Source organism: Pleurodeles waltl, chromosome 8 (genome assembly GCF_031143425.1).
Source record: "Pleurodeles waltl isolate 20211129_DDA chromosome 8, aPleWal1.hap1.20221129, whole genome shotgun sequence".
NCBI lineage: Eukaryota > Metazoa > Chordata > Amphibia > Caudata > Salamandridae > Pleurodeles > Pleurodeles waltl.
In genome coordinates this window covers 1,431,857,830-1,431,885,022 of record NC_090447.1, presented here as the reverse complement: position 1 = coordinate 1,431,885,022, position 27,193 = coordinate 1,431,857,830, and the positions used below count along the sequence as shown (strand labels likewise).

General features: G+C 46.6%; 1 protein-coding gene across 1 annotated transcript in view; it reads left to right on the top strand.

Annotated features, from left to right (window-relative positions):
• BRWD1 (bromodomain and WD repeat domain containing 1) overlaps window positions 1-27,193 on the top strand; it is a 1,722,898-nt gene that overhangs the window by 1,118,155 nt on the left and 577,550 nt on the right. The window contains exon 25 of the mRNA XM_069202575.1: window positions 12,815-12,922. Within this exon, the coding sequence (XP_069058676.1) occupies window positions 12,815-12,922 (108 nt within the window). The remainder of the gene's footprint in view (window positions 1-12,814; window positions 12,923-27,193) is intronic.

Sequence of the window (27,193 nt, the reverse complement as noted above, 5' to 3'; positions counted from 1 at the left end):
CACTAGACTCGGCTGACACGGCGGCACGAATGGTCAACACAGCGGTAACCATTCGCAGGCATGCATGGTTCAGAAGCTCTGGATTCAAGCCAGAGATCCAACAAGCGGTGTTGAACATGCCATTTAACCAAGAACAATTGTTTGGGCCGGAAGTGGACACAGCAATTGAAAAGTTTAAAAAAAAAAAAAAAAAAAGACACGGACACGGTCAAAGTCATGGGCGCGCTCTACTCCCCACAAGTCTGAGGCACCTTTAGGAAACCACAATTCAGAGGAGGTTTTCGACAGCAAACATCAGAGCCTTCCACCTCTCAAACCAGACCCACCTATCAGGCACAATTTCAAAGGGGAGGGATTCGTGGTTCCTAGAGAGGACAATTCCCAAGAGGAAGGGGAAAGTTCCAGGCAACCAAACCAAGCCAGACCAAACAGTGACTTCAATGTCACAAAACCCCAACACTTATCACCAGTGGGGGGGGGGGGGGGCTAACCGCATATTATCAAACTTGGACACACATTACCACAGACGCATGGGTCCTATCAATTATCCAACATGGTTATTGCATAGAATTCACAAAATTCCCGCCAGATGTGCCACCAAGAACACACAATCTGTCCAAACAACACTTAGACCTATTACAAATAGAGGTCCAAGCACTATTACAAAAACAAGCAATAGAACTAGTACCCAATCATCAGAAAGGAACAGGCGTCTACTCACTATATTTCCTAATTCCAAAAAAGGACAAAACGTTAAGACCCATCTTAGATCTCAGAACACTGAATCTCTTCAGCAAATCAGACCACTTCCACATGGTAACACTTCAAGACGTGGTTCCCTTACTAAAAAAGGAGGACTACATGTTGTAAGGAAATGCCTCCTTGGCATGGTTACCCCCTGACTTTTTGCCTTTGCTGATGCCAAGTTATGATTTGAAAGTGTGCTGAGGCCTGCTAACCAGGCCCCAGCACCAGTGTTCTTTACCCTAACCTGTACCTTTGTTTCCACAATTGGCACACCCTGGCATCCAGGTAAGTCCCTTGTAACTGGTACCCCTGGTACCACGGGCCCTGATGCCAGGGAAGGTCTCGAAGGGCTGCAGCATGTCTTATGCCACCCTGGGGACCCCCCACTCAGCACAGACACACTGCTTGCCAGCTTGTGTGTGCTGGTGGGGAGCAAATGACTAAGTCAACATGGCACTCCCCTCAGGGTGCCATGCCAACCTCACACTGCCCATGGCATAGATAAGTCACCCCTCTAGCAGGCCTTACAGCCCTAAGGCAGGGTGCACTATACCATAGGTGAGGGCATAGGTGCATGAGCACTATGCCCCATACAGTGTCTAAGCAAAACCTTAGACATTGTAAGTGCAGGGTAACCATAAGAGTATATGGTCTGGGAGTCTGTCATGCACGAACTCCACAGCACCATAATGGCTACACTGAAAACTGGGAAGTTTGGTATCAAACTTCTCAGCACAATAAATGCACACTGATGCCAGTGTACATTTTATTGTGAAATACACCCCAGAGGGCATCTTAGAGATGCTCCCTGAAAACATACCCAACTTCCAGTGTGGGCTGACTAGTTTTACCAGCCTGCTGCACACCAGACATGTTGCTGGCCACATGGGGAGAGTGCCTTGGTCACTCTGTGGCTAGTAACAAAGCCTGTACTGGGTGGAGGTGCTTCTCACCTCCCCCTGCAGGAACTGTAACACCTGGCGGTGAGCCTCAAAGGCTCACCCCCTTTGTTACAGCGCCCCAGGGCACTCCAGCTAGTGGAGATGCCCGCCCCCTCCGGCCACGGCCCCACTTTTGGTGGCAAGGCCAGAGGAGATAATGAGAAAAACAAGGAGGAGTCACTGGCCAGTCAGGACAACCCCTAAGGTGTCCTGAGCTGAGGTGACTCTGACTTTTAGAAATCCTCCATCTTACAGATGGAGGATTCCCCCAATAGGATTAGGGATGTGCCCCCCTCCCCTCAGGGAGGAGGCACAAAGAGGGTGTAGCCACCCTCAGGGCTAGTAGCCATTGGCTACTAACCCCCCAGACCTAAACACCCCCCTAAATTGAGTATTTTGGGGTTCCCAGAACCTAGCAAGATAGATTCCTGCAACCTGAAGACGAAGGACTGCTGACCTGAAATCCCGGCAGAGAAGACGGAGACACCAACTGCTTTGGCCCCAGCCCTACCGGCCTGTCTCCCCACTTCAAGAAAAACTGCACCAGCAACGCGTCCCCCAGGGTCCAGCGACCTCTGAAGCCTCAGAGGACTACCCTGCATCTAAAAGGACCAAGAACTCCCGAGGACAGCGGCTCTGGTCCAAAGAAGAAACAACTTTGCAACTAAGAAACAACTTTAAAAGGACTCCACGTTTCCTACCGGAAGCGTGAGATTTTGCACTCTGCACCCGACGCCTGCGGCTCGACCTGCGGAGAAACAACACTACAGGGAAGACTCCCCGGCGACTGCGACTCTGTGAGTAGCCAGAGTTGACCCCCCTGAACCCCCCCAGCGACGCCTGCAGAGGGAATCCAGAGGCTCCCCCTGACCGTGACTGCCTGCTTCTAAGAACCCAACGCCTGGTAAAGACACTGCACCCGCAGCCCCCAGGACCTGAAGGATTTGACCTCCAGTGCAGAATCGACCCCCAGGTGGCCCTCTCCCTTGCCCAGGTGGTGGCTACCCCGAGGAGCCCCCCTCTCCCCCCTTGCCTGCCTGCTTCGCTGAAGAGACCCCTGGGTCTCCCATTGAAACCTATTGCAAACCCGACGCCTGTTTGCACTCTGCACCCGGCCGCCCCCGTGCCGCTGAGGGTGTTCTTTTTGTGCTGATTTGTGTCCCCCCCGGTGCCCTACAAAACCCCCCTGGGCTGCCCCCCGAAGACGCGGGTACCTACCTGCTGGCAGGCTGGAACCGGGGCACCCCCTTCTCCATTGAAGCCTATGCGTTTTGGGCACCACTTTGACCTCTGCACCTGACCGGCCCTGAGCTGCTCGTGTGGTAACTTTGGGGTTGCTCTGAACCCCCAACAGTGGGCTTCCTTGGACCCAACTTTGAACCCTGTACGTGGTTTACTTACCTGCAAAACTAACAAACACTTACCTCCCCCAGGAACTGTTGAAAATTGCAGTTTTAAAATAGCTTATTGCCATTTTTATGAAAACTGTACATGCTATTTTGCTGATTCAAAGTTCCTAAGTTACCTAAGTGAAGTACCTTTCGTTTGAAGTATTATTTGTAAATCTTGAACCTGTGGTTCTTAAAATAAACTAAGAAAATATATTTTTCTATACAAAAACCTATTAGCCTGGAATTGTCTTTGAGTGTGTGTTCCTCATTTATTGCCTGTGTGAGTACAACAAATGCTTAACACTACCCTCTGATAAGCCTACTGCTCAACCACACTACCACAAAATAGAGCATTAGAATTATCTCTTTTTGCCACTATCTTACCTCTAAGGGGAACCCTTGGACTCTGTGCATGCTATTTCTTACTTTGAAATAGTACATACAGAGGCAACTTCCTACACATGTTAACATTAGATCTCAAGGATGCGTATTTCCACATAGCCATCCATCCTTCTCACAGAAAATACTTAAGGTTTGTGATAAAAGGCGTACACTATCAATTCAAAGTGCTACCGTTCGGGATAACAACGGCCCCAAGAGTATTCACACAATGCTTAGCAGTAGTAGCCGCTCACATAAGGAGACAGCACATGCACGTATTCCCATATTTGGACGACTGGCTAATAAAAACCAACTCTCACCAACAATGTCTTCTTCACACGCAGTACATCATAGAAACTATACACAAACTAGGGTTCTCTATAAATGACCAGAAATCAAATCTGCAACCATCCCAAATACAACAATACTTGGGAGCAACACTCAACACACAAAGAGCAATTGCCACTTCAAGTCCACAAAGGGTCCAAACGTTTCAAAATGTAACATCAAGCATACAGTCAAAACAACACTACCCAGTAAGGTTTGTAATGAAACTTCTAGGCATGATGTCTTCATGCTTAGCCATTGTCCCAAATGCAAGATTACACATGAGGCCCTTGCAACAGTGCCTAGCAAAACAATGGACACAGGGCCAACTTCAAGATCTAGTGTTAATAGACCGCCAAACACACTTCTCGCTTCAATGGTGGAACCCTATAAATTTATACAAAGGGCGGCCATTCCAAGACCCAGTGCCTCAAGCTGTTATCACAACAGATGCTTCCATGTTGGGGTGGGGAGCACACCTTAACAAGCACAGCATACAGGGTCAATGGGACAATCAGCAAAAACAACTTCACATAAATCATTTGGAACTGCTAGCGGTGTTTCTAGCATTAAAAGCATTTCAACCACTGGTAGCCCACAAACACATCCTTGTCAAAACCGACAACATGACAACAATGTATCATCTTAACAAACAAGGGGGGGGGAACACACTCGTCACAACTGTGTCTCTTAGCACAACAGATTTGGCATTGGGCAATTCACAATCAAGTTCGCCTGATAGCACAATACATACCAGGCATTCAGAATCAGTTAGCCGACAATCTCAGTCGAGATCACCAGCAAACTCACAAATGGGAAATTCATCCCCAGATCCTACAGGACCACTTCCTCTGCTGGGGAACAGCAAACATAGACCTATTCGCAACAAAAGAAAACGCGAAATGCAAAAACTTTGCGTCCAGGTACCCACACCCTCAATCCAAGGGCAATGCACTATGGATCAGTTGGTAAGGGATATTTGCTTACGCTTTCCCCCCTCTCCCACTCATTCCTTATCTGGTCAACAAACTAAGTCAAAACAAACTCAAACTAATACTCATAGCACCAACCTGGGCTCGCCAACTGTGGTACACAACACTGTTGGACTAATCAGTAGTACCCCACATCAAATGACCAAACATTCCAGATCTGTTAACACAAACAACAGATCAGACACCCAAATCCAGCATCGCTCAATCTAGCAATCTGGCTCCTGAAGTCTTAGAATTCGGACATTTAAATCTTACACAAGAGTGTATGGAGGACATTAAACAAGCAAGAAAACCTACAACAAGACATTGTTACACAAACAAATGGAAAAGATTTGTTTGCTATTGCCACACTAATCAAATTTAACCACTACATGCCTCCACAAAAGACATTGTAAGCTACTTATTACACTTACAGAAGTCTAATCAAGCATTCTCATCCATTAAAATCCATCTCACTGCAATCTCTGCCTATCTGCAGATTACACATACAACATAACTTCTTAGAATCTCAAGTCATTAAAGCATTTATTGAGGGACTCAAAAGAATCATACCCCCAAGGACACCAACAGTACCTTTGTGGAACCTTAATATTGTATTAACCCGACTCATGGGCCCACCATTCTAACCCATGCATTCTTGTGAAATGTAATACCTGACTTGGAAAGTAGCCTTTCTAATAGCTATCACATCACTTAGAAGAGTAAGTGAGATACAAACATTTACTATTCAGGAACCCTTTATACAAATACATAACCATAAAGTAGTTCTCCGTACAAATCCAAAATTCTTACCAAAGGTCATATCACCATTCCACCTAAACCAAACTGTGGAACTCCCAGTCTTCTTTCCGCAACCAGACTCAGTAGCCGAAAGAGCCTTACATACTTTAGACATAAAAAGAGCACTAATGTATTACATTGATAGAACAAAACAATTTTGTAAAACAAAACAATTGTTTGTTACCTTCCAAAAACCTCATGCAGGTAATCCTATATCCAAACAAGGCATCGCCAGATGGATAGTTAAATGTATTCAAACTTGCTATATTAAAGCAAAAAGAGTATTACCTATTACACCAAGAGCACATTCCACTAAGAAAAAAGGCGCCACAATGGCTTTTCTTGGAAATTTACCTATGACAGAAATTTGTAAGGCAGCCACCTGGTCCACGCCTCATACATTTACTAAGCATTACTGTGTAGATGTGTTAGCAACGCTACAAGCTACAGTAGGATAGGCTGTATTAAGAACATTATTTCAGACTTCAACTCCTACAGGCTAAACCACCGCTTTTTGGGGAGATTACTGCTTGTTAGTCTATGCACAGCATGTGTATCTGCAGCTACACATGCCACCGAACGGAAAATGTCACTTACCCAGTGTACATCTGTTCGTGACATGAGACGCTGCAGATTCACATGCGCCCTCCCACCTCCCCGGTAGCCTGTAGCCGTTCTTAGTTGAAGGAAAATTGTAAATATGTAAATAGAATATTCTTTTGATACACATTAAGTACATGCATAACTACTCCATTGCATGGGCACCTCTAGTATACTCATAACTCCTACCTCACCCTCTGCGGGGAAAACAATCTAAGATGGAGTTGACGCCCATGCGCAATGGAGCCGAAAGGGAGGAGTCACTCGGTCTCGTGACTCGAAAAGACTTCTTAGAAGAAAAACAACTTGTAACACTCCGAGCCCAACACTAGATGGCAGGATAATGCACAGCATGTGAACCTGCAGCGTCTCATGCCACAAACAGATGTACACTGGGTAAGTGACATTTTTACATCGATATATACATATATATTCAATGGCATGTGTAGCTGCAGATACACATGCTGTGCACGTATCTGGTGTTGATAGACCGCCAAACATACATCTCGCTTCAATGGTGGAACAGTATAAATTTAAACCAAGGGCGGCCTTTCCAAGACCCAGTGCCACAATACGTAATAACAACAGATGCTTCCATGATAGGGTGGGGAGCACACCTCAATCAACACAGCATCCAAGGACAATGGGACATACAGCAAAAACAGTTTCACGTAAATCACTTAGAACTGTTAGCGGTATTTCTAGCGCTCAAAGCATTTCAACCCATAATAAGACACAAACACATTCTTGTCAAAACAGACAACATGACAACAATGTATTACCTAAACAAACAGGGAGGCACACACTCGACACAGTTGTGTCTCCTAACACAGAAAATATGGCATTGGGCGATTCACAACCACATTCGCCTAATAGCACAATTTATTCCAGGAATTCCCGAGCAGACAATCTCTCTCGGGATCACCAACAGATCCACGAATGGGAGATTCACCCCCAAATACTAAACACTTACTTCCAAATGTGGGGAACACAACAAATAGATCTATTTGCAACAAAAGAAAACTCAAAATGCCAAAACTTCGCATCCAGGTACCCACAAGATCAGTCTCAGGGCAATGTGTTATGGATGAGCTGGTCAGGGATATTTGCTTACGCTTTTCCCCCTCTCACACTCCTTCCATATCTAGTAAACAAATTGAGTCAAAACAAACTCAAACTCATACTGATAGCACCGACATGGGCAAGACAACCCTGGTACACAACACTACACACCTGAAATCCTAGAATTCGGACACTTAGACCTCACACAAGAATGTATGGAGGTCATAAGACAAGCTAGGAAACCTACCACTAGACACTGCTATGCAAATAAGAACCATTTATTCAAATACACAAGCATAAAGTAGTTCTAAGGACAAATCCAAATTTTTCAAACCAAAAGTGATCTCACCGTTCCACTTGAATCAAACAGTAGAATTACCAGTGTTCTTCCCACAGCCAGATTCTGTAGCTGAAAGAGCACTGCATACATTAGACATCAAAAGAGCACTAATGTACTACATTGACAGAACAAAACTAATTCGAAAAACAAAACAACTATTTATTACTTTCCAAGAACCTCATACAGGGAATCCAATTTCTAAACAAGGAATTGCTAGATGGATAGTTAAGTGTATTCAAACCTGCTATCTTAAAGCTTACGCTTTTCCACCTCTCCCACTAATTCCGTTTGTGATCAAGAAGATGAAACAAATCTCACTCGCCATGATATTCATAGCTTCCACATGGGCACGTCAACATTAGTATACAACACTACTGAACCTATCTGTAGAACCACATCACAGACTACCAAACATGCCAGACCTCTTGACTCAAAGGAAAGGTCAAATCAGACATCCATATCCCAGCATACTCAACCTGGTGATTTGGCTCCTGAAGTCATAGAGTTTGGCTATTTACAGCTTCCATCAGAATGTATGGATATTCTAAAGGGAGCACGCAAACCCACAATTAGACAATGTTATGCAGCTAAATGGAAGCAGTTTGTCTAGTACTGCCAGCCTAAAAACATTGACCCACTTAAGGTATCAACATGAGATGCTGTTTGCTACACTTACAAAAAACAAATCTTGCATATTCCTCTACTATAATCCATTCAACAACAATAGCTGCTTATCTCCAAAACAGACAACATACGTCCCTGTTTAGGATTCCTGTTGTTAAAAGCTTTATGGAGGGTCTTAAAAGGATTATTCCACCTAGAGCTCCACCAGCCCCTACGTGGAATCTTAATATTGTACTCAAAAGACTCATGGGGCCACCTTTTGAACCCATGCATTCTTGCCCTCTTCAGTTTTTATCATGGAAGGTTGCTCTCTTAGTAGCAATCACTTCTTTGAGAAGAGTTGATGAAATTCAAGCGTTCACTTTAGAATAAACTTTTTTTTAAATTGACAAAAACAAAATAGTTCTTAGTGGAAACCCAAAATTCCTACAAAAGGTAAATTCACCTTTTCGTATCAGTCAGTCAGTGGAATTGACAGTCTTGTTTTCACAGCCAGATTGAGTTGCTGAAAGAGCTCTTCACACCCTTGATGCTAAAAGACCTCTCATGTACTATGTAAGGAAATACCTCCTTGGCATGGTTACCCCCTGAGACTTTGCCTTTGCTGATGCCAAGTTATGATTTGAAGGTGTGCTGAGGCCTGCTAACCAGGCCCCAGCACCAGTGTTCTTTCCCTAACCTGTACCCTTGTCTCCACAATTGGCACACCCGGGCATCCAGGTAGGTCCCTTGTAACTGGTACCAAGGGCCCTGATGCCAGGGAACGTCTCTAGGGGCTGCAGCATGCCTTATGCCACCCTGGGGACCCCTTACTCAGCACAGACACACTGCTTGCCAGCTTGTGTGTGCTGGTGGGGAGAAAAGGACTGTCGACATGGCACTCCCCTCAGGGTACCATGCCAACCTCACACTGCCTATGGCATAGATAAGTCACCCCTCTAGCAGGCCTTACAGCCCTAAGGCAGGGTGAACTATACCAAAGGTGAGGGCATATGTGCATGAGCACTATGCCCCTACAGTGTCTAAGCAAAACCTTAGACATTGTAAGTGCAGGGTAGCCATAACAGTATATGGTCTGGGAGTCTGTCATACACAAACTCCACAACACCATAATGGCTACACTGAAAACTGGGAAGTTTGGTATCAAACTTCTCAGCACAATAAATGCACACTGATGCCAGTGTACATTTTATTGTGAAATACACCCCAGAGGGCATCTTAGAGATGCCCCCTGAAAACATACCGACTTCCAGTGTGGGCTGACTAGTTTTGCCAGCCTGCCACACACCAGACATGTTGCTGGCCACATGGGGAGAGTGCCTTTGTCACTCTGTGGCTAGTAACAAAGCCTGTACTGGGTGGAGGTGCTTCTCACCTCCCCCTGCAGGATCTGTAACACCTGGCGGTGAGCCTCAAAGGCTCGCCCCCTTTGTTACAGCGCCACAGGGCATTCCAGCTAGTGGAGATGCCCGCCCCCTCCGGCCACGGCCCCACTTTTGGCGGCAAGGTCGGAGGAGATAATGAGAAAAACAAGGAGTCACTGGCCAGTCAGGGCAACCCCCTAAGGTGTCCTGAGCTGAGGTGACTCTGACTTTTAGAAATCCTCCATCTTGCAGATGGAGGATTCCCCCAATAGGATTAGGGATGTGCCCCCCTCCCCTCAGGGAGGAGGCACAAAGAGGGTGTAGTCACCCTCAGGGCTAGTAGCCATTGGCTACCAACCCCCCAGACCTAAACACACCCCTAACTTGAGTATTTAGGGGCCCCCAGAACCTAGGGAACTAGATTCCTGCAACCTAAGACGAAGGACTGCTGACCTGAAGCCCTGCAGAGAAGACGGAGACACCAACTGCTTTGGCCCCAGCCCTACTGACCTGTCTCCTCACTTCAAGAAAAGCTGCAACAGCGATGCGTTCCCCAGGGTCCAGCGACCTCTGAAGCCTCAGAGGACTACCCTGCATCTAAAAGGACCAAGAACTCCGATGACAGCGGCCCTGTTCCAAAGAAACCAAAACTTGCAACAAAGAAAAAACTTTTAAAGGACTCCACGTTTCCTGCCCGAAGTGTGAGACTTTCCACCCTGCACCCGACACCCCCGGCTCGACCTGCAGAGAAACAACCTTACAGGGAGGACTCCCCGGCGACTGCGAGCCCGTGAGTAGCCAGAGTTGACCCCCCTGAGTCCCCACAGCGACGCCTGCAGAGGGAATCCTGAGGGTCCCCCTGACCGCGACTGCCTGCTTCAAAGAACCTGACGCCTGGTAAAGACACTGCACCCGCAGCCCCCAGGACCTGAAGGATCCGACCTCCAGTGCAGGAGTGACCCCCAGGAGGCCCTCTCCCTTGCCCAGGTGGTGGCTACCCTGAGTAGCCCCCCCTTGCCTGCCTGCTTCGCTGAAGAGACCCCTGGGTCTCCCATTGAAACCAATTGCAAACCCGACGCCTGTTCGCACTCTGCACCCGGCCGCCCCCGTGCCACTGAGGGTGTACTTTTTGTGCGGACTTGTGTCCCCCCCGGTGCACTACAAAACCCCCCTGGTCTGCCCTCCGAAGTCACGGGTACTTACCTGCTGGCAGACTGGAACCGGGCACCCCCTTCTCCATTGAAGCCTATGCGTTTTGGGCACCACTTTGACCTCTGCACCTGACCGGCCCTGAGCTGCTGGTGTGGTAACTTTGGGGTTGCTCTGAACCCCCAACAGTGGGCTACTTTGGACCCAACTTTGAACCCTGTTCGTGTTTTACTTACCTGAAAAACTAACAAGTACTTACCTCCCCCAGGAACTGTTGAATTTTGCATTGTATCTAGTTTTAAAATAGCTTATTGCCATTTTTGCCAAAACTGTACATGCTATTTTGTTGATTCAAAGTTCCTAAGATACCTGAGTGAAATACCTTTCATTTAAAGTATTGTGTGTAAATCTTTAACCTGTGGTTATTAAAATACACTAAGAAAATATATTTTTCTATTCAAAAACATATTGGCCTGGAATTGTCTTTGAGTGTGTGTTCCTCATTTATTGCCTGTGTGTATGTACAACAAATGCTTAACACTACCCTCTGATAAGCCTACTGCTCGACCACACTACCACAAAATGGAGCATTAGAATTATCTCGTTTTGCCACTATCTTACCTCTAAGGGGAACCCTTGGACTCTGTGCATGCTATTTCTCACTTTGAAATAGTACATACAGAGCCAACTTCCTACATACTATATAGACAGAACAAAAGATTTCAGAAAATACAAGCAACTTTTTGTGGCATTTAAACAACCTCACAAAGGTAATCCCATTTCAAAAAACAGATTAGCACGATGTATAGTCAAGTGTATTCAAACCTGCCATCTTAAAGCTAAAAGACAATTACCAGTAACTCTTAAAGCTCATTCCACTAGGAAAAAAGGAGCTTCAATGGCATTCTTAGGAAACATACCAGTAGCAGACATATGTAAAAAAGCCACATGGTCTACACCAAACACATTTACTAAACACTACTGTATGGATCTGTTATCTCACCAACAACCAAATGTTGGACAGGCAGTGCTTAGAACACTATTTCAACCTACTACAACTACTACAGGCTAGCCAGCGCTTATTTTCTGGATGGGACTGCTTTACAGTCTATGCAGAGCATGTGTATCTATAGCTACACATGTCATCAAACGGAAAATGCTACTTACCCAGTAGGCATCTGTTCATGGCATGTAGTGCTGTAGATTCACATGTGCCCTCCCTCCTCCCTGGAAGCCTGTGGCCGTTGCAGTATTATATGTTGTAAATATGTATATACATTGCATGGACATCTCTTTTCCTGACTATATATCTTCATATACATTTGTACACTCTTTACTTCACCCTCCTGCAGGGAAACAATCTAACACAGGACTCGATGCCGATGTGCACTATCACCGAGAGGAAGAGTCATTCGATCTCGTGACTCAGAAACCTTCCTCGAAGAAAAACAACTTGTAACACTCTGAGTCCAACACTAGGCAAAGGATGCAAATCTACAGCACTACATGCTATATATATATATATATATATATATATATATATATATATATATATATATATATATATTTTAATGGTTTTTGTTTTTGTTAATGTGCTCTGGTTAAATTTGACTGTTTTGCTAATTTGATTTAGATTTAGTTTTTTTAACTTGCATTTTGACTTAATTACTGTTTTGGTACTGCATTAATACTTTATACAGTTTCTTAAATTAAGCCTTACTGCTCAGTTCTATAGCTACCAGGGGGGTGAGGTCAGGTTAATTTAGTGACTTTGACGGTTAACCCCGGCAATTGTTGTGATTATTCCTTGAGGGGTTTAGTCACCTACTTCAAGTAATCTAGTTTCTTACAAGTCCCCACGTCTTTCTACTCCGTGTCTGCTTGAACAGTCCAGCCTTGTAGATAAGTAGTAAAAGGACTGAGGCAGGTTGAGCATGGGCTTTTGGCATAGGTCATTCACTCTTGCGTTATGATCTTTCTGGTAATAATTGTATTTTACAGTCCTTAAACCAAAACAGCTGCTCCATACATACATGTATGGGAGCTTATGGGCTGTGCTGATGAATATCAAGAAATGCAGTTTTGCGTAACTTGCTCTTTTGTGTTTTTGTTCTAGGTGGTTTATTTTCGACAAGGTCATGAAGCGTACATTGAGGCAGTCAAAAGAAATAATATTTATAATTTGAAACTCTGCAAAGAGCCATGGACAAAACTTGTGCTAAGGGTAAGATTACCAAAGTTTACGATTGTGACATTCATCCACAAATCCTGTACCTTTTAAAGAGTCTATACAACCTTTTTTAGGTAAAATGTTTAGGATGGCTTTTTAAGAAACTTATTTTAGATAATCTGTTAGTTGAATACTGAAAAATTAAACTTAGAATGGTATTGTTATATATGGGTTCCATAGGCAGCCTCCGTCCTGATCAACTGATTTGAAATCTGGGTATTCACTGCAGTGATGTCACAAAAGTGGAAAACCAAAATTCCAAGGGACCTGAATGTGGCTGCAGAATGGTGGGTAGCTGTCGTCCTTTGCCTCTTCACAGACCAGAGGGCGGCAGAAGAATGCAGGTGGCTCCTTTTCAAATCACCTTTTCCCATTTTGACGCAGGTCTCTGGAAACCTGCGATCATAAGAGCAGCCAAACAAGGAATGCCCAGTCCGGCTTTCAAAGCCTTTGTCTTCATGGATCCAAATTATTTTGACAGGTTAATGGTGGGGTGGCATAGGGTGGCAGGAGGCATCTATTTATTTTTCATTTTGGTTGGGGAGTGGGTTGAAAACCTATATAGTACTGGTGGTGGATGACAGAAGGGTGTTTTTTTTTTTTACCTTTACTCCTTTGATCCTGCGTATATGCTGGAAACAGTGGCTGATAAAGCTGGGAGAGGGCAATAAATAATGTGTATGTGACATAGACAATTTGAACTTGTCTGTATTGAGTCATTGTAGGAAGCTGGCTCTGGATATACTATCTCAAAGTGAGAGATAGTGTGCACAGAGTCCAGGGGTTCCCCTTAGAGGTTGATAGTGACAATTTAATAGATAATACTAATTCCCTATTTGTGGTAGTGTGGTCGAGCAGTTAGGCTTATCAGAGGGTAGTGTTAAGCATTTGTTGTACACACACAGGCAGTACATGAGAACGCACAATCAAAGGCTTAACTACAGGCCAATAGGTTTTTATAAAAAAAAATATAAATTTATTTTAGAACCACAAGATTCAGAATTCAAGTAAGTACATAAGTTGTAAGGTACTTGGCATAGGTAAATATAGAACTTTGAATGAAAAGAGTAAGTGTTCACAGTTTTGGCAAAAATGGCAATCAGCTATTTTGAAAGTGGACACTGCAAAAATCAACAGTTACTGGGGGAGGTAAGTAATAGTTAGTTTCTCATGTAAGTAAAGCACTTACAAGTTCAGTCTTCTGGGCATAGGCAGCCCATCGTTGGGGGTTCAAGTCAACCCCAAACACCCAGCACCAGCAACGCAGGGCCGGTCAGGTGCAGAGGTCAAAGTAGAGCCCAAATAACATAGGCCCCTATGGAGAATAGGGGTGCCCCGGTTCCAGTCTGCTAGCAGGTAAGTACCTGCGTCCTCGGGGAGCAGACCGGGGGAGGGAGAGGGTTGTAGATGACTGGGGGGGGTCACAAACCAGCACACAAAATACACCCTCAGCGGCACAGGGGCGGCCGTGTGCAGTGTGCAAAGTAGGTGTCGGGTTGTAGATGGGAAACAATGGAGAGACCTGGTGATGCAAGCAGAGCAAGGGGGGTTTCTCGGGCCAGCCACCGACTGGGCTAGGATGAGGGCCGCCTGCTGGTCACTCCTGCACCGGTGGTTGGTTCCTCTCGGTCCTGGGAGCTGCGGGTGCAGTGCTTCTTCCAGGCTTCGGGTTCCTTTGTTACCGGGCAGTCATGGTCAGTGGAAGTCTATGGATCCTCTCTGCAGGCGTCGCTGTGGGGGTGCAGGGAGATCGACTCAGGGTGTCCACATCATTAGAGTCGCCTGTGGGTCCTCTCTGCGGTGTTGGTTCTTCTGGACACGAGCTGGTGGCGTTGGGTGCAGAGTGGGAAGAGTCACGCTTCCCGAGTGAGGCTGGAGTCTTCTTTGGAGATGGTTTCTTTGTTGCAGTTTTGGACAGAGCCGCTGTCCTCTGGAGTTTCTTGGTCCTATAGTGCAGGTCAGTCCTCCTGAGTCCTCAGATGTCACTAGTCCCGTTGGATGCATCGCTGTGCAGGTTCTCTGAGTCTGGAGGCAGGCTGGTAGGGCTGGGGCCACATCAGTTGTCGTCTCCGTCATCTCTGCAGAGCTTTCAGGTCAGCAGTCCTCCCTCTTTCTTCAGGTTGCAGGAATCTGGTTTCATGGGTTCAGGGTCGCTCCTAAATACACAATTTAAGGGTGTGTTTAGGTCCAATGGCTACTGTCCTTGAGGGTGGCTAGTTTTGCCAGCCTGCCACACACCAGACATGTTGCTGGCCACATGGGGAGAATGCCTTTGTCACTCTGTGGCTAGTAACAAAGCCTGTACTGGGTGGAGGTGCTTCTCACCTCCCCCTGCAGTAACTGTAACACCTGGCGGTGAGCCTCAAAGGCTCACCCCTTTTGTTACATCGCCACAGGGCATCCTAGCTAATGGAGATGGACACCCTTCCGGCCACTGCCACCACTTTTGGAGGCAAGGGTGGAGGAGATAATTAGAAAAACAAGGAGGAGTCACCCACCAGTCAGGACAGCCCCTAAGGTGCCCTGAGCTGAGGTGACCCCTGCCTTGAGAAATCCTCCATCTTAGTTTTGGAGGATTCCCCCAATAGGATTAGGGATGTGCCCCCATCCCCACAGGGAGGAGGCAGAAAGAGGGTGTAGCCACCCTCCAGGACAGTAGTCATTGGCTACTGCACTCCCAGACCTAAACACACCCCTAAATTTAGTATTTAGGGGTACCCCAAGAGCCCAGGAAACCAGATTCCTGCAACTGAACTACAAAGAAGGACTGCTGACCTACACGCCTGTAGAGACGACGGACAACGACAACTGCTTTGGCCCCAGCCCTACCGGCCTGTCTCCTGAATCGAAAACATGCAACCAGCGATGCATCCAGAGGCCTCAGAGGACTGCCCTGACCCCCAGGACCAAGAAACTCCTGTGAGCAGCGGCTCTGCTCAACAACCTGCAACAAACTTGCAACTTTATTTCAACTTTAAAGACCTCACTCTTCCTGCCCAAAGTGTGAGACTTCAAACTCTGTATCCGACGCCCCCGGCTGGAGATCCAGAGAACCAACACCACAGGGAGGACCCCCGGCGACTGCGACCCCGTGAGTAGCCCGAGACGACGCCTCTGGACCCCCACAGCGACGCCTGCAGAGAGAATCTAGAGGCTCCCCCTGACCGCGACTGCCTGTAACAAGGGACCCGATGCCTGGACCAAGCACTGCACCCGCAGCTCCCTGGACCTGAAGGAACCGAACCTCAGTGTAGGAGTGACCCCCAGGCGACCCTCTGCCTATCCCCCAGTGCTCTACAAAACCCCTCTGGTCTGCCCCCCGAGGACACAGGTACTTACCTGCTGGCAGACTGGAACCGGGAGCACCCCTGTTCTCCATAGGCGCCTATGTGTTTTGGGCACCTCTTTGACCTCTGCACCTGACCGGCCCTGAGCTGCTGGTGTGGTAACTTTGGGGTTGCCTTGAACCTCCAACGGTGGGCTGCCTATGCCCCAGACCTGAGACTCGTAAGTGTTTTACTTACCTCCTAATCTAACCTTTACTTACCTCGCCCAGGAACTGTTGATTTTTGCACTGTGTCCACTTTGAAAATAGATTATTGCCATTTTTACAAAGACTGTACATGATATTGTTTTCATTCAAAGTTCCTAAAGTATCTAAGTGAAGTACCTTACATTTAAAGTGTCTTATGTAAATCTTGGACCTGTGGTTCTTAAAATGAACTAAGGAAATATATTTTTCAATATAAAAACCTATTGGCCCGGAGTAAGTCTTTGAGTGTGTGTGTTTCTCATTTATTGCCTGTGTCTACAACAAATGCTTAACACTACCCTCTGATAAGCCTACTGTCCGACCACACTACCACAAAATAGAGCATTAGAATGATCTACTTTTGCCACTATCTTACCTCTAAGGTGAACCCTTGGACTCTGTGCACACTATTTCTTACTTTGAAATAATATATACAGAGCTAACTTCCTACAGTGATGATATCACCAAGTGGTTCACAGCTTTTCAGAGGGCTTGTGCAACCAGAAAAGTAAACAAATCTCACTGGGGTGCTCTCCTTTGGGAAATGTTCACTGAAAAGTGTAGGGATAGACTCCTCACACTCTCTGGTAAGGATGCATAATCCTGTGACCTCATGAAGGCTACCCTGATTAAGGGCTTTGGATTCTCAACTGAGGAGTACAGGATTAGGTTCAGGGGGGCTCAAAAATCCTCGAGCCAGACCTAGGTTGATTTTGCTGACTTTTCAGTCAAAACACTAGATGGTTGGATTAATGGCAGTGGTGTAAATGATTATGATGGGCTGTATAACTTGTTTATGAAAGAACATCTTTTAAGTAATTGTTTCAATGATAAACCGCATCAGCATCTGGTAGACCTAGGTCCAATTTCTCCCTCAGAATTGGGAAAGAAGGCAGACCATTGGGTCAAGACTAGGGTGACCAAGACTTCCACAGGGGGTGACCAAAAGAAAGGGGTCACAAAGCCTCCCCAGGGGAAGAGTATTGAGACATCCAAGGGAAAAAGTAAAAAGTCCCCTGCAGGGCCCTAAAAACCTGCTCAGGAGGGTGGGTCCAACGCTTCTTCACAATCCTCATTTGGGTATAAGGGTAAAAACGTTGATCCCAAAAAGGCCTAGTGTTGCATCTCTACTCAGCATGGACACCAAACTGGAGACCAGGCCTGTCCCAAGAAAAGTCCCACAACTACTACTACAGTTAGCACTGGAATAGCCAGTCTCCAGGTGGGATCAACAGTGTGCCCAGAGCAAATCAGGGTTCACACTGAAGCTACATTAGTCTCAGAGGGTGGGGTGGACCTAGCCACACTTGCTGCCTGGCCGCCTAACATGCAAAAATACAGGCAGCAGCTCTTAATCAATGGGACTAGATTAGAAGCCCTGAGGGATACAGGTGCCAGTGGTGACAGAAAAACTGGTTTCCCCAGGACAATTCCTGGCTGGACAGACATATCCAGTCACCAGTGCAGACAATCAGACTAAAGTCCATCCCATGGCAATGGTAACTTTAAAATGGGAATTGGTAACTGGCCTGAAACAGGTGGTAGTCTCTTCTGCTATACCAGTAGAATGTCTGCTTGGAAATGATCTGGAGTCCTCAGCATGGGCTGAGGTACAATTCAAAACCCATGCAGCCATGCTGGGTATCCCTGAACTGGTGTGTGTCAAGACTAGGGCACAGTGCAGGGCTCAGGGTGAAAAAGAAGTGTTGTAGTCCGGAATAATGGCCCAACCTTCCACGAGAAAAGGACAAAAGACTGGGGAACCAGCTTCAACACAGCACAAGAAACAGAACCTCTCTTTGCAGGAAAATGTTCTATCCTCTGAGGGAACTGAGTCCATGGAGCTGGAACCTTACCAGGTTGAGCTCTAGGGCCCAAGGGGACCCTCAAGGGAACAGCTGTGTAAGGGGCAAGAAACTTGTCCCTCTCGAAGGCCTAAGACAGCAAGCAGCTGAGCTAGAAAAAGGAAATGTCATTTGAACACACAGGGTCTATTGGGGGAGATGGACTCCTTTACAGTGAGGCAAGAGATCCCAAACCTGGTGCCACTAGGAGAGTGGTAGTGCCTCAGGAGTTTAGGGAGTTCATTCTGACCTTAGCCCATGACATTCCCCTTGCTGGGCATTTGGGACAAACCAAGACATGGGAGATATGTCAACCATTTCTACTGGCCCAATATGTCCCAGAAGGTAAAGGAGTTTTGTGCCTCCTGTGCCACCTGTGAAGCCAGTGGTAAGACAGGTGGTCATCCAAAGGCCCCCCTCATTCCACTTCCAGTGGTGGGGGTCCCCTTTGAAAGAGTGGAAGTGGATATAGTGGGTCCTCTTGAACCTCCCACAGCATGAGGGAACCAGTACATCCTAGTAGTAGTGGGTCATGCTACTAGGTACCTTGAAGCAATTCCCCTTCGGTCCACTACTGCCCCTGCAGATGGCAAGGCACTCATTGGTATTTTTACCAGAGTGGGATTTCCTAAGGAGGTGGTTTCTGACAGAGGTACCTGAAACATATGTGGAATCAGTGTGGGGTGACTTACAAAGACACCACACCATACCATCCACAAACCAATGGCCTTGTTGAGAGATTCAACAAGACATTGAAGGGCATAATCATGGGGCTCCCTAAAAATCTCAAAAGGAGATGGGATGTCCTCTTGCAATGCCTGCTTTTCGCCTACAGAGAAGTGCCTCAGAAGGGAGTAGGGTTTTCCCCCTTTGAACTTCTGTTTGGCCATCCTGTTAGGGGACCACAAGCTCTTGTAAAAGAAGGCTGGGAGAGACCTCTCCATGAGTCTAAACAAGTTGTGGTGGGATATGTACTAGGCCTTCGTTCAAGGATGGCAGAGTACATGGAAAAGGCAAGTAAAAACCTTGAGGCCAGCCAACAGCTCCAGAAGATGTGGTATGACCAAATGGCTGCTATGGTTGAATTTCAGCCGAGGCAGACAGTCTGGGTTCTGGAGCCTGTGGCTCCCAGGGCAGTTCAGGACAAATGGAGTGGCCCTTGCCCAGTGCTAGAAAAGAAGAGTCAGGTCACCTACCTGGTGGACCTAGGCACTAGCAGGACCCACAAGAGGGTGATCCATGTTAACCGCCTCAAACTCTTCCATGATAGTGTAGTGTGGTCAGTTTTATGTATCCTTTGCGCATTGGATTCAGGCGTTAGGCCTTTGTGCACTTTGCCTTGGATGTATTTTATTTCTTTGCTCGCAGCTTAGAGCCTCTGTGCACTTTGCTATAAATGCTTTTTATTTAGCTTCATACTGTTATTTTTCAAATAGCCAGTTCTATGGTCTTGTTTTATTTTTTATATCTCACTGTTTAGCCTACTTCAGCACTGGAGTTCTCAATAACACATTCTTGTTCACTCTGTGCTTCAGTCAAGGATACAGTCTGGTACATTGCGATAGACGTGGTAGGAGTTTAGACTTGGCATTCTTGCGTAGGAACATTTTGTGATCACACTGACATGTTAGTTATAAAAACACTTCTCTCGTAGGGGATTTCCATGTATAGTCATAAGCACTGAATAGTTCCGCGCGCCTGCGGGGACCCCGGAGCACTGTTGTGTAGTATATTCTTAAGTGCAATCATCAGCTCCTTGACAAAAAGGTCTGTGAAAAACACTTAAGAATAACAATGTGCAGCCTATGTGAACAGCTACACAGGCCAAATTGTTAGAAGAAAAAAACAGTTGTAGTGTAAATTTCACGTTTAAACCTCTATTTATTCTATAAATACATAAATAAATACATTCTCATATTTTATTTACACCTCTCATGAGAATAAAACAATGTAGGGCAGTGTAGCCCATAGGCTGCCATTATACAGAATGAAAATAGAGCTGTGCCTTTAAGAAAGTAAAGTCTTCCTGTTTCCCATCATGCACAGCAAAAGGCAGTTGCCTCAGTTCTTTTTTCCGGCTCCTTTCTGACAGGACCCTGAAGCATTGAGCTCTACCTCACAAAATCCTTTTGTGACAGAAATTCATTTAAAATCTTTTGAATTTCATTTTCACTCGACGTTTTTAACATTGAGTGATAATTTTCTGTTTTTTTCTGTTAGATTCTGACAGAATTTTGAGGTTTTTCTACTTCAGAAATGCCTTCACTGTTTGACAAATGTCCTTCTTGTGGCAGAAAAAAGGCCAAAACAGATCCACATCGGGTCTGCATAATTTGCCTTCCATCCAGCCACAAACCGGAGTCGTGTGACATCTGCAAAACCTTCTCCAGAAGGACCCTTCGTGACAGGGAGAAGATCCGACTCCAGGCGAAAGAGGACAGGAGGAAAAGTGGTCATTCTACCACAGAGCGAGGAGAAGGTCAGTCTTCTACCAGGGCTCACACTGGTTCCTCTATAACTCCGACCAGACCGGCTCAAAAACGGCACAGGTCTCCGACGACGTCGAGGGCGTCGACGTCGAGGCAAGGAACGGCGCCAACATGCTCGCCGTCGAGGAGTGGTTCGCCGGCGAGAAAGAGACATCGCTCGCCGTCGACGACGATTTCGCCGTCGAGACGGCGTGGACTTTCGCCGTCGAGATCTGGGTCACCGTCGACACGGCGAGGACGTTCCACGTCGAGGAGATCTGAATCCGGTTCGCCGTCGAAACGGCGAGATCGATCAACGTCGAGGGGTGCTCGACGTCGTAGACGTTCACCGTCATCACGGCGACGTCGAGGGTCGTCGTCGAGAGATTCTCAACGGCGAGAAGAATCGACGGCGAAGGACACTCGCCGTCACCGTACTTCGACGTCGAGGAGTGTGTCGACGTCGAGACAATCAAAAAGACCTAGGAGGGTTTATACAACCTCAGAATCCTCGGCTTCAATCATCCTCCTTCCAGCGTCTCCACAACTCTCTCCTCGACAATCACCATTGCCACAGACGCCGGTAACACCTACGGCGCCTCTTCCGGCTCCGCCTGTAGAGTCTGTTTTGAGGACTCCAACGCGGTCTGTAAGACGTTCGGGACATTCCTCTAGACGCTCTTCTTCCTCTCGACACCGTCATGACCCACAGAGATCTCAGCATTCACATCACAGGCGTTCTTCTTCGTCTACACGGGACTACTCTCCAACCCTATCGGACTCACCGTCCCCGAGAGTGTCCCCCATAGATGATGTGAATACGTTCCAGGAGGTCTTAGTACGAGGGGCAACCAAGCTGAACATCCCGCTGGCGGTACCTGCCCCATCGACGTCAGTGATCTTCGAGACCTTGCATCACAGGACATCTTCCAGACCTTTGCTTCCACTGGTTCCAGGTCTCCTTGAACCAGCAATGGATATTTTCCTTGCACCGGCCGCAACAAAGTCTGCTCCTTCCAGACTTATTAAAAAATATCGTCCACCAGAACAAGATCCTCTATTCTTGAGGTCGGACCCAGTTCCTGATTCGGTGGTCATAGTAGCGGCAAAGAAACTGCATTCAACCTCACCATCTTCTTCTTCACCTCCAGATAAAGAGAGCAGAAAGATAGATGCTGCAGGACGAAAAGTATGCTCTACTGCAGCCGTCACGATGAAGGCAGCCAGCGCTACTGCGTTATTAGGGCGGTACGATCGTGCCCTCTGGGACTCTTTAATACAGTTTGCGGAACATCTTCCTAAGGATAAAAGGGAAGATTTCCTGGAGGTCGTGGGTGAGGGATCCATGGTGTCTAACCAAATTATAAGTGCTGCAGCTGACTCTTCGGTGCTATCCGCACACAATTATGCACACGGGATAGCGCTCAGAAGGCATGCATGGTTGAGACTTACATCACTCAAACCTGAAGCGCAGCAGAGAATACAAAACCTGCCTTTCTCGGGCTCCACCTTGTTCGGTTCTCATGCCGATGACGAGATGGCTAGAATGAAAGCTGAACTAGATACCTTGAAAGCGGTAGGGATGGAAAGACCGAAAGAACAAAGAAAGGTTTTCCGGCCATATCAACGACGACTTTTCACCCACCGGTATCAGTCGCCACACTGGATGTCTTCGCGCCCCCAGCAACAGCAACAACAGCAGTATCAAAGGGGTTTCTCTACTCAGCGAAGGTCGACAAGGGGTCGTTCAACACCTCAAACTCAGGCAACTCGACAGGCTCCCACGTCTAAGCCCTGAATCTTTGCTTCCCCCTCCTCCGTTATCCACTCCGGTAGGGGGAAGTATCTCAAATCATCTGGACGAGTGGCTACGCATCACAACAGACGCCTGGGTATTGAATATTGTGAGACATGGTTACGCTCTCAGATTCACCAGTCCTCCACCATCTGTTCCACCCAAAACAGCCAACCGCCATCTCGAAGCTCTACAGTTAGAGGTCAATATCCTATTGCAAAAAAGAGCCATAGAACCCGTTCCCATCAGCCAGCAAGGGAAGGGGATTTATTCGAGATATTTCCTTGTACCGAAAAAAGACAAACAAGAGTTTCGTCCCATCTTAGATCTGAGGACAGCAAACAAATGGATTCGCAAAGAAAAATTCAGGATGTTAGCCTTACACCAAATTTATCCACATCTACGTCAGGGCGACTGGCTATGTGCGATAGATCTTTGCGACGCTTACTTTCACATCCCAGTAACCAAGAAACATCGAAAATTCCTAAGGTTCACTGTCGGAAAACGCCATTACCAATTTGCAGTTCTACCTTTCGGCCTAAAATCAGCGCCAATAACTTTTTCCAAATGCATGGCGGTAGTAGCCGCCCACTTGAGGAAACAGCGAATATTCGTCTACCCCTATCTAGACGATTGGCTCATAAAGGCCTCCAGTTGTCTCGAGACACAGCAACATTTCGAATGGACTCTACAACTGCTGCAAAAACTTGGTCTTCAAGTCAATCTCCTGAAATCTACGGCAACACCTGTTCAGAGGTTGCATTACTTAGGGGCCATTGTAGATACCAGGCTAGGAAAGGTGTTTCCTTCGGAGGAACGACGGTTATCGATTCTCCAGAAGTGCAAACAACTGCAGGAAAGACCTCAAGCCACTGCAAGAATAATAGCTTCTCTACTGGGCTCGATGGCGTCTTGTATCCATCTGGTTCCCAATGCTCGCCTCCATATGAGACCATTGCAGGAAAACCTGGAGGATCAGTGGTGTCAACTGAGGGACGATTGGGAGAACAAAGTCCTTCTTTCTCCTCACACCCTACAATCCCTCAAGTGGTGGTGTTTACCCAGCAATCTCTTAGTGGGGATTCCGTTCCAACAACGGCCCCCATCTCAAACCATCGTAACAGATGCGTCACTGATCGGATGGGGGGCGCACATGGAACATCTTCGAGTCCAAGGCGAGTGGTCACAGAGAGAGAGTCTCTATCACATCAACCTGCTGGAACTTCGCGCAGTCCACCTTGCGCTCAAAGCCTTCCTTCCCTCTCTGAGAACGGAAACTCTCCTTCTCCAGACAGACAACGTGGCCACTATGTACTACGTGAACAAACAAGGAGGCACCAGGTCCAGAATTTTATCCAGAGAGGCTCAGACAATCTGGCATTGGCTTCTAGCCAGGAACCTGTCACTAGTGGCAACTCACCTGCCCGGCATCCAGAATGTTCAAGCGGATGCCCTCAGTCGGGTAATGGACGAGAACCACGAATGGGTACTACACGACGACGTCGTTCATTCCATTTTCGCACTCTGGGGTACCCCCTCTACAGACCTATTCGCAACCCCAGAAAACAAAAAATGCCAAAACTTCGCCTCCAGATATTACCATCCAGGGACACTGGGGAATGCCCTGTGGATAAGCTGGTCAGGAGCATTTATTTACGCCTTTCCACCGCTTCCCCTGATTCCGGCGGTCCTCCAGAAGCTGTCCAATGTTCAGACCAAAATGATCCTAATTGCTCCGGAGTGGCCACGCCAGTGGTGGTTCCCAGACCTTCTTCACCGGTCACTCAAACCACACATCAGGCTACCATATCGTCCGGACCTTCTCACGAAGTTCAGAGGGCAGATATCTCATCCCAACCCCTCATCGTTGAGTTTGGCAGCATGGCTCCTGAGCTAGTGCAATATGGACACTTGAACCTACCTCAGGATTGTATGGAAATTCTGAAGGAAGCAAAGCGCCCTTCCACACGATCAGCCTATGCAAGCAAGTGGAAGAGATTCTGCATTTGGTGTTTACACAACAACATTGACCCGGTTTCCTGTGGAGAACAATCTATCCTGCCATACTTGTTAAGTTTGGCAAAATCGGGCTTACAACTGTCGTCAATAAAAGTTCACTTGGCGGCTGTCACAGCATACAGAAAGAGTCCTTCACAAACTTCCTTTTTTCGGATTCCGATTATTAAGGATTTCCTAGAAGGTTTAAAGAAGGTTTTTCCCCCCATTAGAAAGCCTTCTCCTCCATGGGAACTGAACGTTGTCTTATCACGTCTGATGCTGCCGCCATTCGAGCCAATACATAAGGCATCGCTGCAACATCTCACATGGAAAGCTGCTTTTCTGGTGGCAATCACTTCAGCGCGTAGGGTCAGCGAAATCCAGGCCCTTTGCGCTCAGGAACCCTACACGGTTTTTCATTCTGCAAAAGTGGTAATGAGAACTCATCCAAAATTTTTACCTAAGGTAGTCTCCGACTTCCATGTGAACCAAACAATTTCATTACCGACTTTCTTTCAGAATCCAGCTACTCCTGCTGAGAGAACTCTGCACTCTCTGGATGTAAAGAGAGTATTGAAATTTTACTTGGACAGGACAAAAAGCTTACGAAAATCACAACAGCTTTTTATTAACTATGGCCCAATCAGAACAGGTTTGGGTACATCTAAACAATCTTTATCCAGGTGGATTGTTTCATGTATAATGTTATGTTATCAGTTAGCAAACAAATCCCTTGGTGGTAGGCCAAAAGCCCACTCTACCAGAGGGAAAGCAGCTACTGTAGCCTTGATGAGAAATGTCCCTTTGGCAGAAATATGCAAGGCTGCCACTTGGAGGTCGGTCCATACCTTTACTAAGCATTACTGCCTTGATACAGACGCTAGGGCAGATGCTCAGGTTGGGCAGGCTTTGCTCAAGAATTTGTTTGCATGATTCATGTTTTTCTCAGTATTCTTATATCTACTCCACCGCGGTTATGGGGATGGGCTTGCTACTCTATTCAGTGCTTATGACTATACATGGAAATCCCCTACGAGAGAAGAAATGGTTTCTTACCTGTAACTCCAGTTCTCTCGTAGGGGTATTTCCATGATAGTCATAAGCAACCCTCCCTCCTCCCCGGTGGAGTTGACATAGAACATGAATATTATGGAGGTTGGTACTCCAACAAATGTTTTGTTTTTTCTTCATGTCAGGTTAATAGCCTCCAAAAAAGAACTGAGGCAACTGCCTTTTGCTGTGCATGATGGGAAACAGGAAGACTTTACTTTCTTAAAGGCACAGCTCTATTTTCATTCTGTATAATGGCAGCCTATGGGCTACACTGCCCTACATTGTTTTATTCTCATGAGAGGTGTAAATAAAATATGAGAATGTATTTATTTATGTATTTATAGAATAAATAGAGGTTTAAACGTGAAATTTACACTACAACTGTTTTTTTCTTCTAACAATTTGGCCTGTGTAGCTGTTCACATAGGCTGCACATTGTTATTCTTAAGTGTTTTTCACAGACCTTTTTGTCAAGGAGCTGATGATTGCACTTAAGAATATACTACACAACAGTGCTCCGGGGTCCCCGCAGGCGCGCGGAACTATTCAGTGCTTATGACTATCATGGAAATACCCCTACGAGAGAACTGGAGTTACAGGTAAGAAACCATTTCTTCCTTGTCCTAATACACGCAAGAGGGAGATTCCGACCAGGGAACCACAACTAGACGCTGACTGCCTCGTTGCAGATGCTGAACCAGATCACAGGCCTTTGCTCAGGTATGAGGGTTGATGGCTTCCCAGCGAATCTGAAAGGCAAGTTAGAAGCTTAACATGCTGTACTCGAAATAGAACTAATTGAGAGAGAGTAGAATTTATTAACACCATGATAGCGTTATTCTTATGTTTCACTCTCCTTGTGACTATTTCAATCCTACTGTGTTGTATGGTTCTGGTTATTGCAGCTCACGCCTTAATATCTAAAATGCAGTCGTTTTATTAAAACAAGATATAAAACTCAAAACTGCCTTTGTCATTTGTATATGAGATCATACTGTAAATGAGAGAGCTGGTTTGGATCTGAGTGACCACGACTTCGCTGAGAAGTTCCAAAGATGTAATGCGCTCGGCTGCCCAATCATCCCTTCCCCTCGGGAGAGATGAAGCACTGCTAGTTAGCCGGAGCAAAACCGGATTTAGGGTGACAGGGGTCCTTCCAAGTGGGTCCGACTCAGTCCCCCACACCGGGAAACGATCCTGCTACCTAGAAATCCAGTAGTCTCATTTAGGATAATGAGAGCCCACGCGACATGGCGCCGCCAACGATTGGTCAGGCTCTAATTTTCAGGTCCGGCTGACTCTCTCGGTCTCATATATATATATATATTGACTCCTCGGTTCCGTTAGCGGAGACGTCCGTGGCGCTGAGGATTTCCGCCACCACGATATAGGTACATCCTATTGCTTAGTGGTCGGTTGTTTAAGCTTGAACTTTGAAAGGAAAACCCCGATATTGGGGTGCCTTCTCTGACCTAGTGCTGTTTTTATAATGGCGAATCCTAATGTAGTGAATATAGCGCTTAATATGCGCCAACCGCTCACTCGACATCTGATAGCACATGGTCTCACGAACCA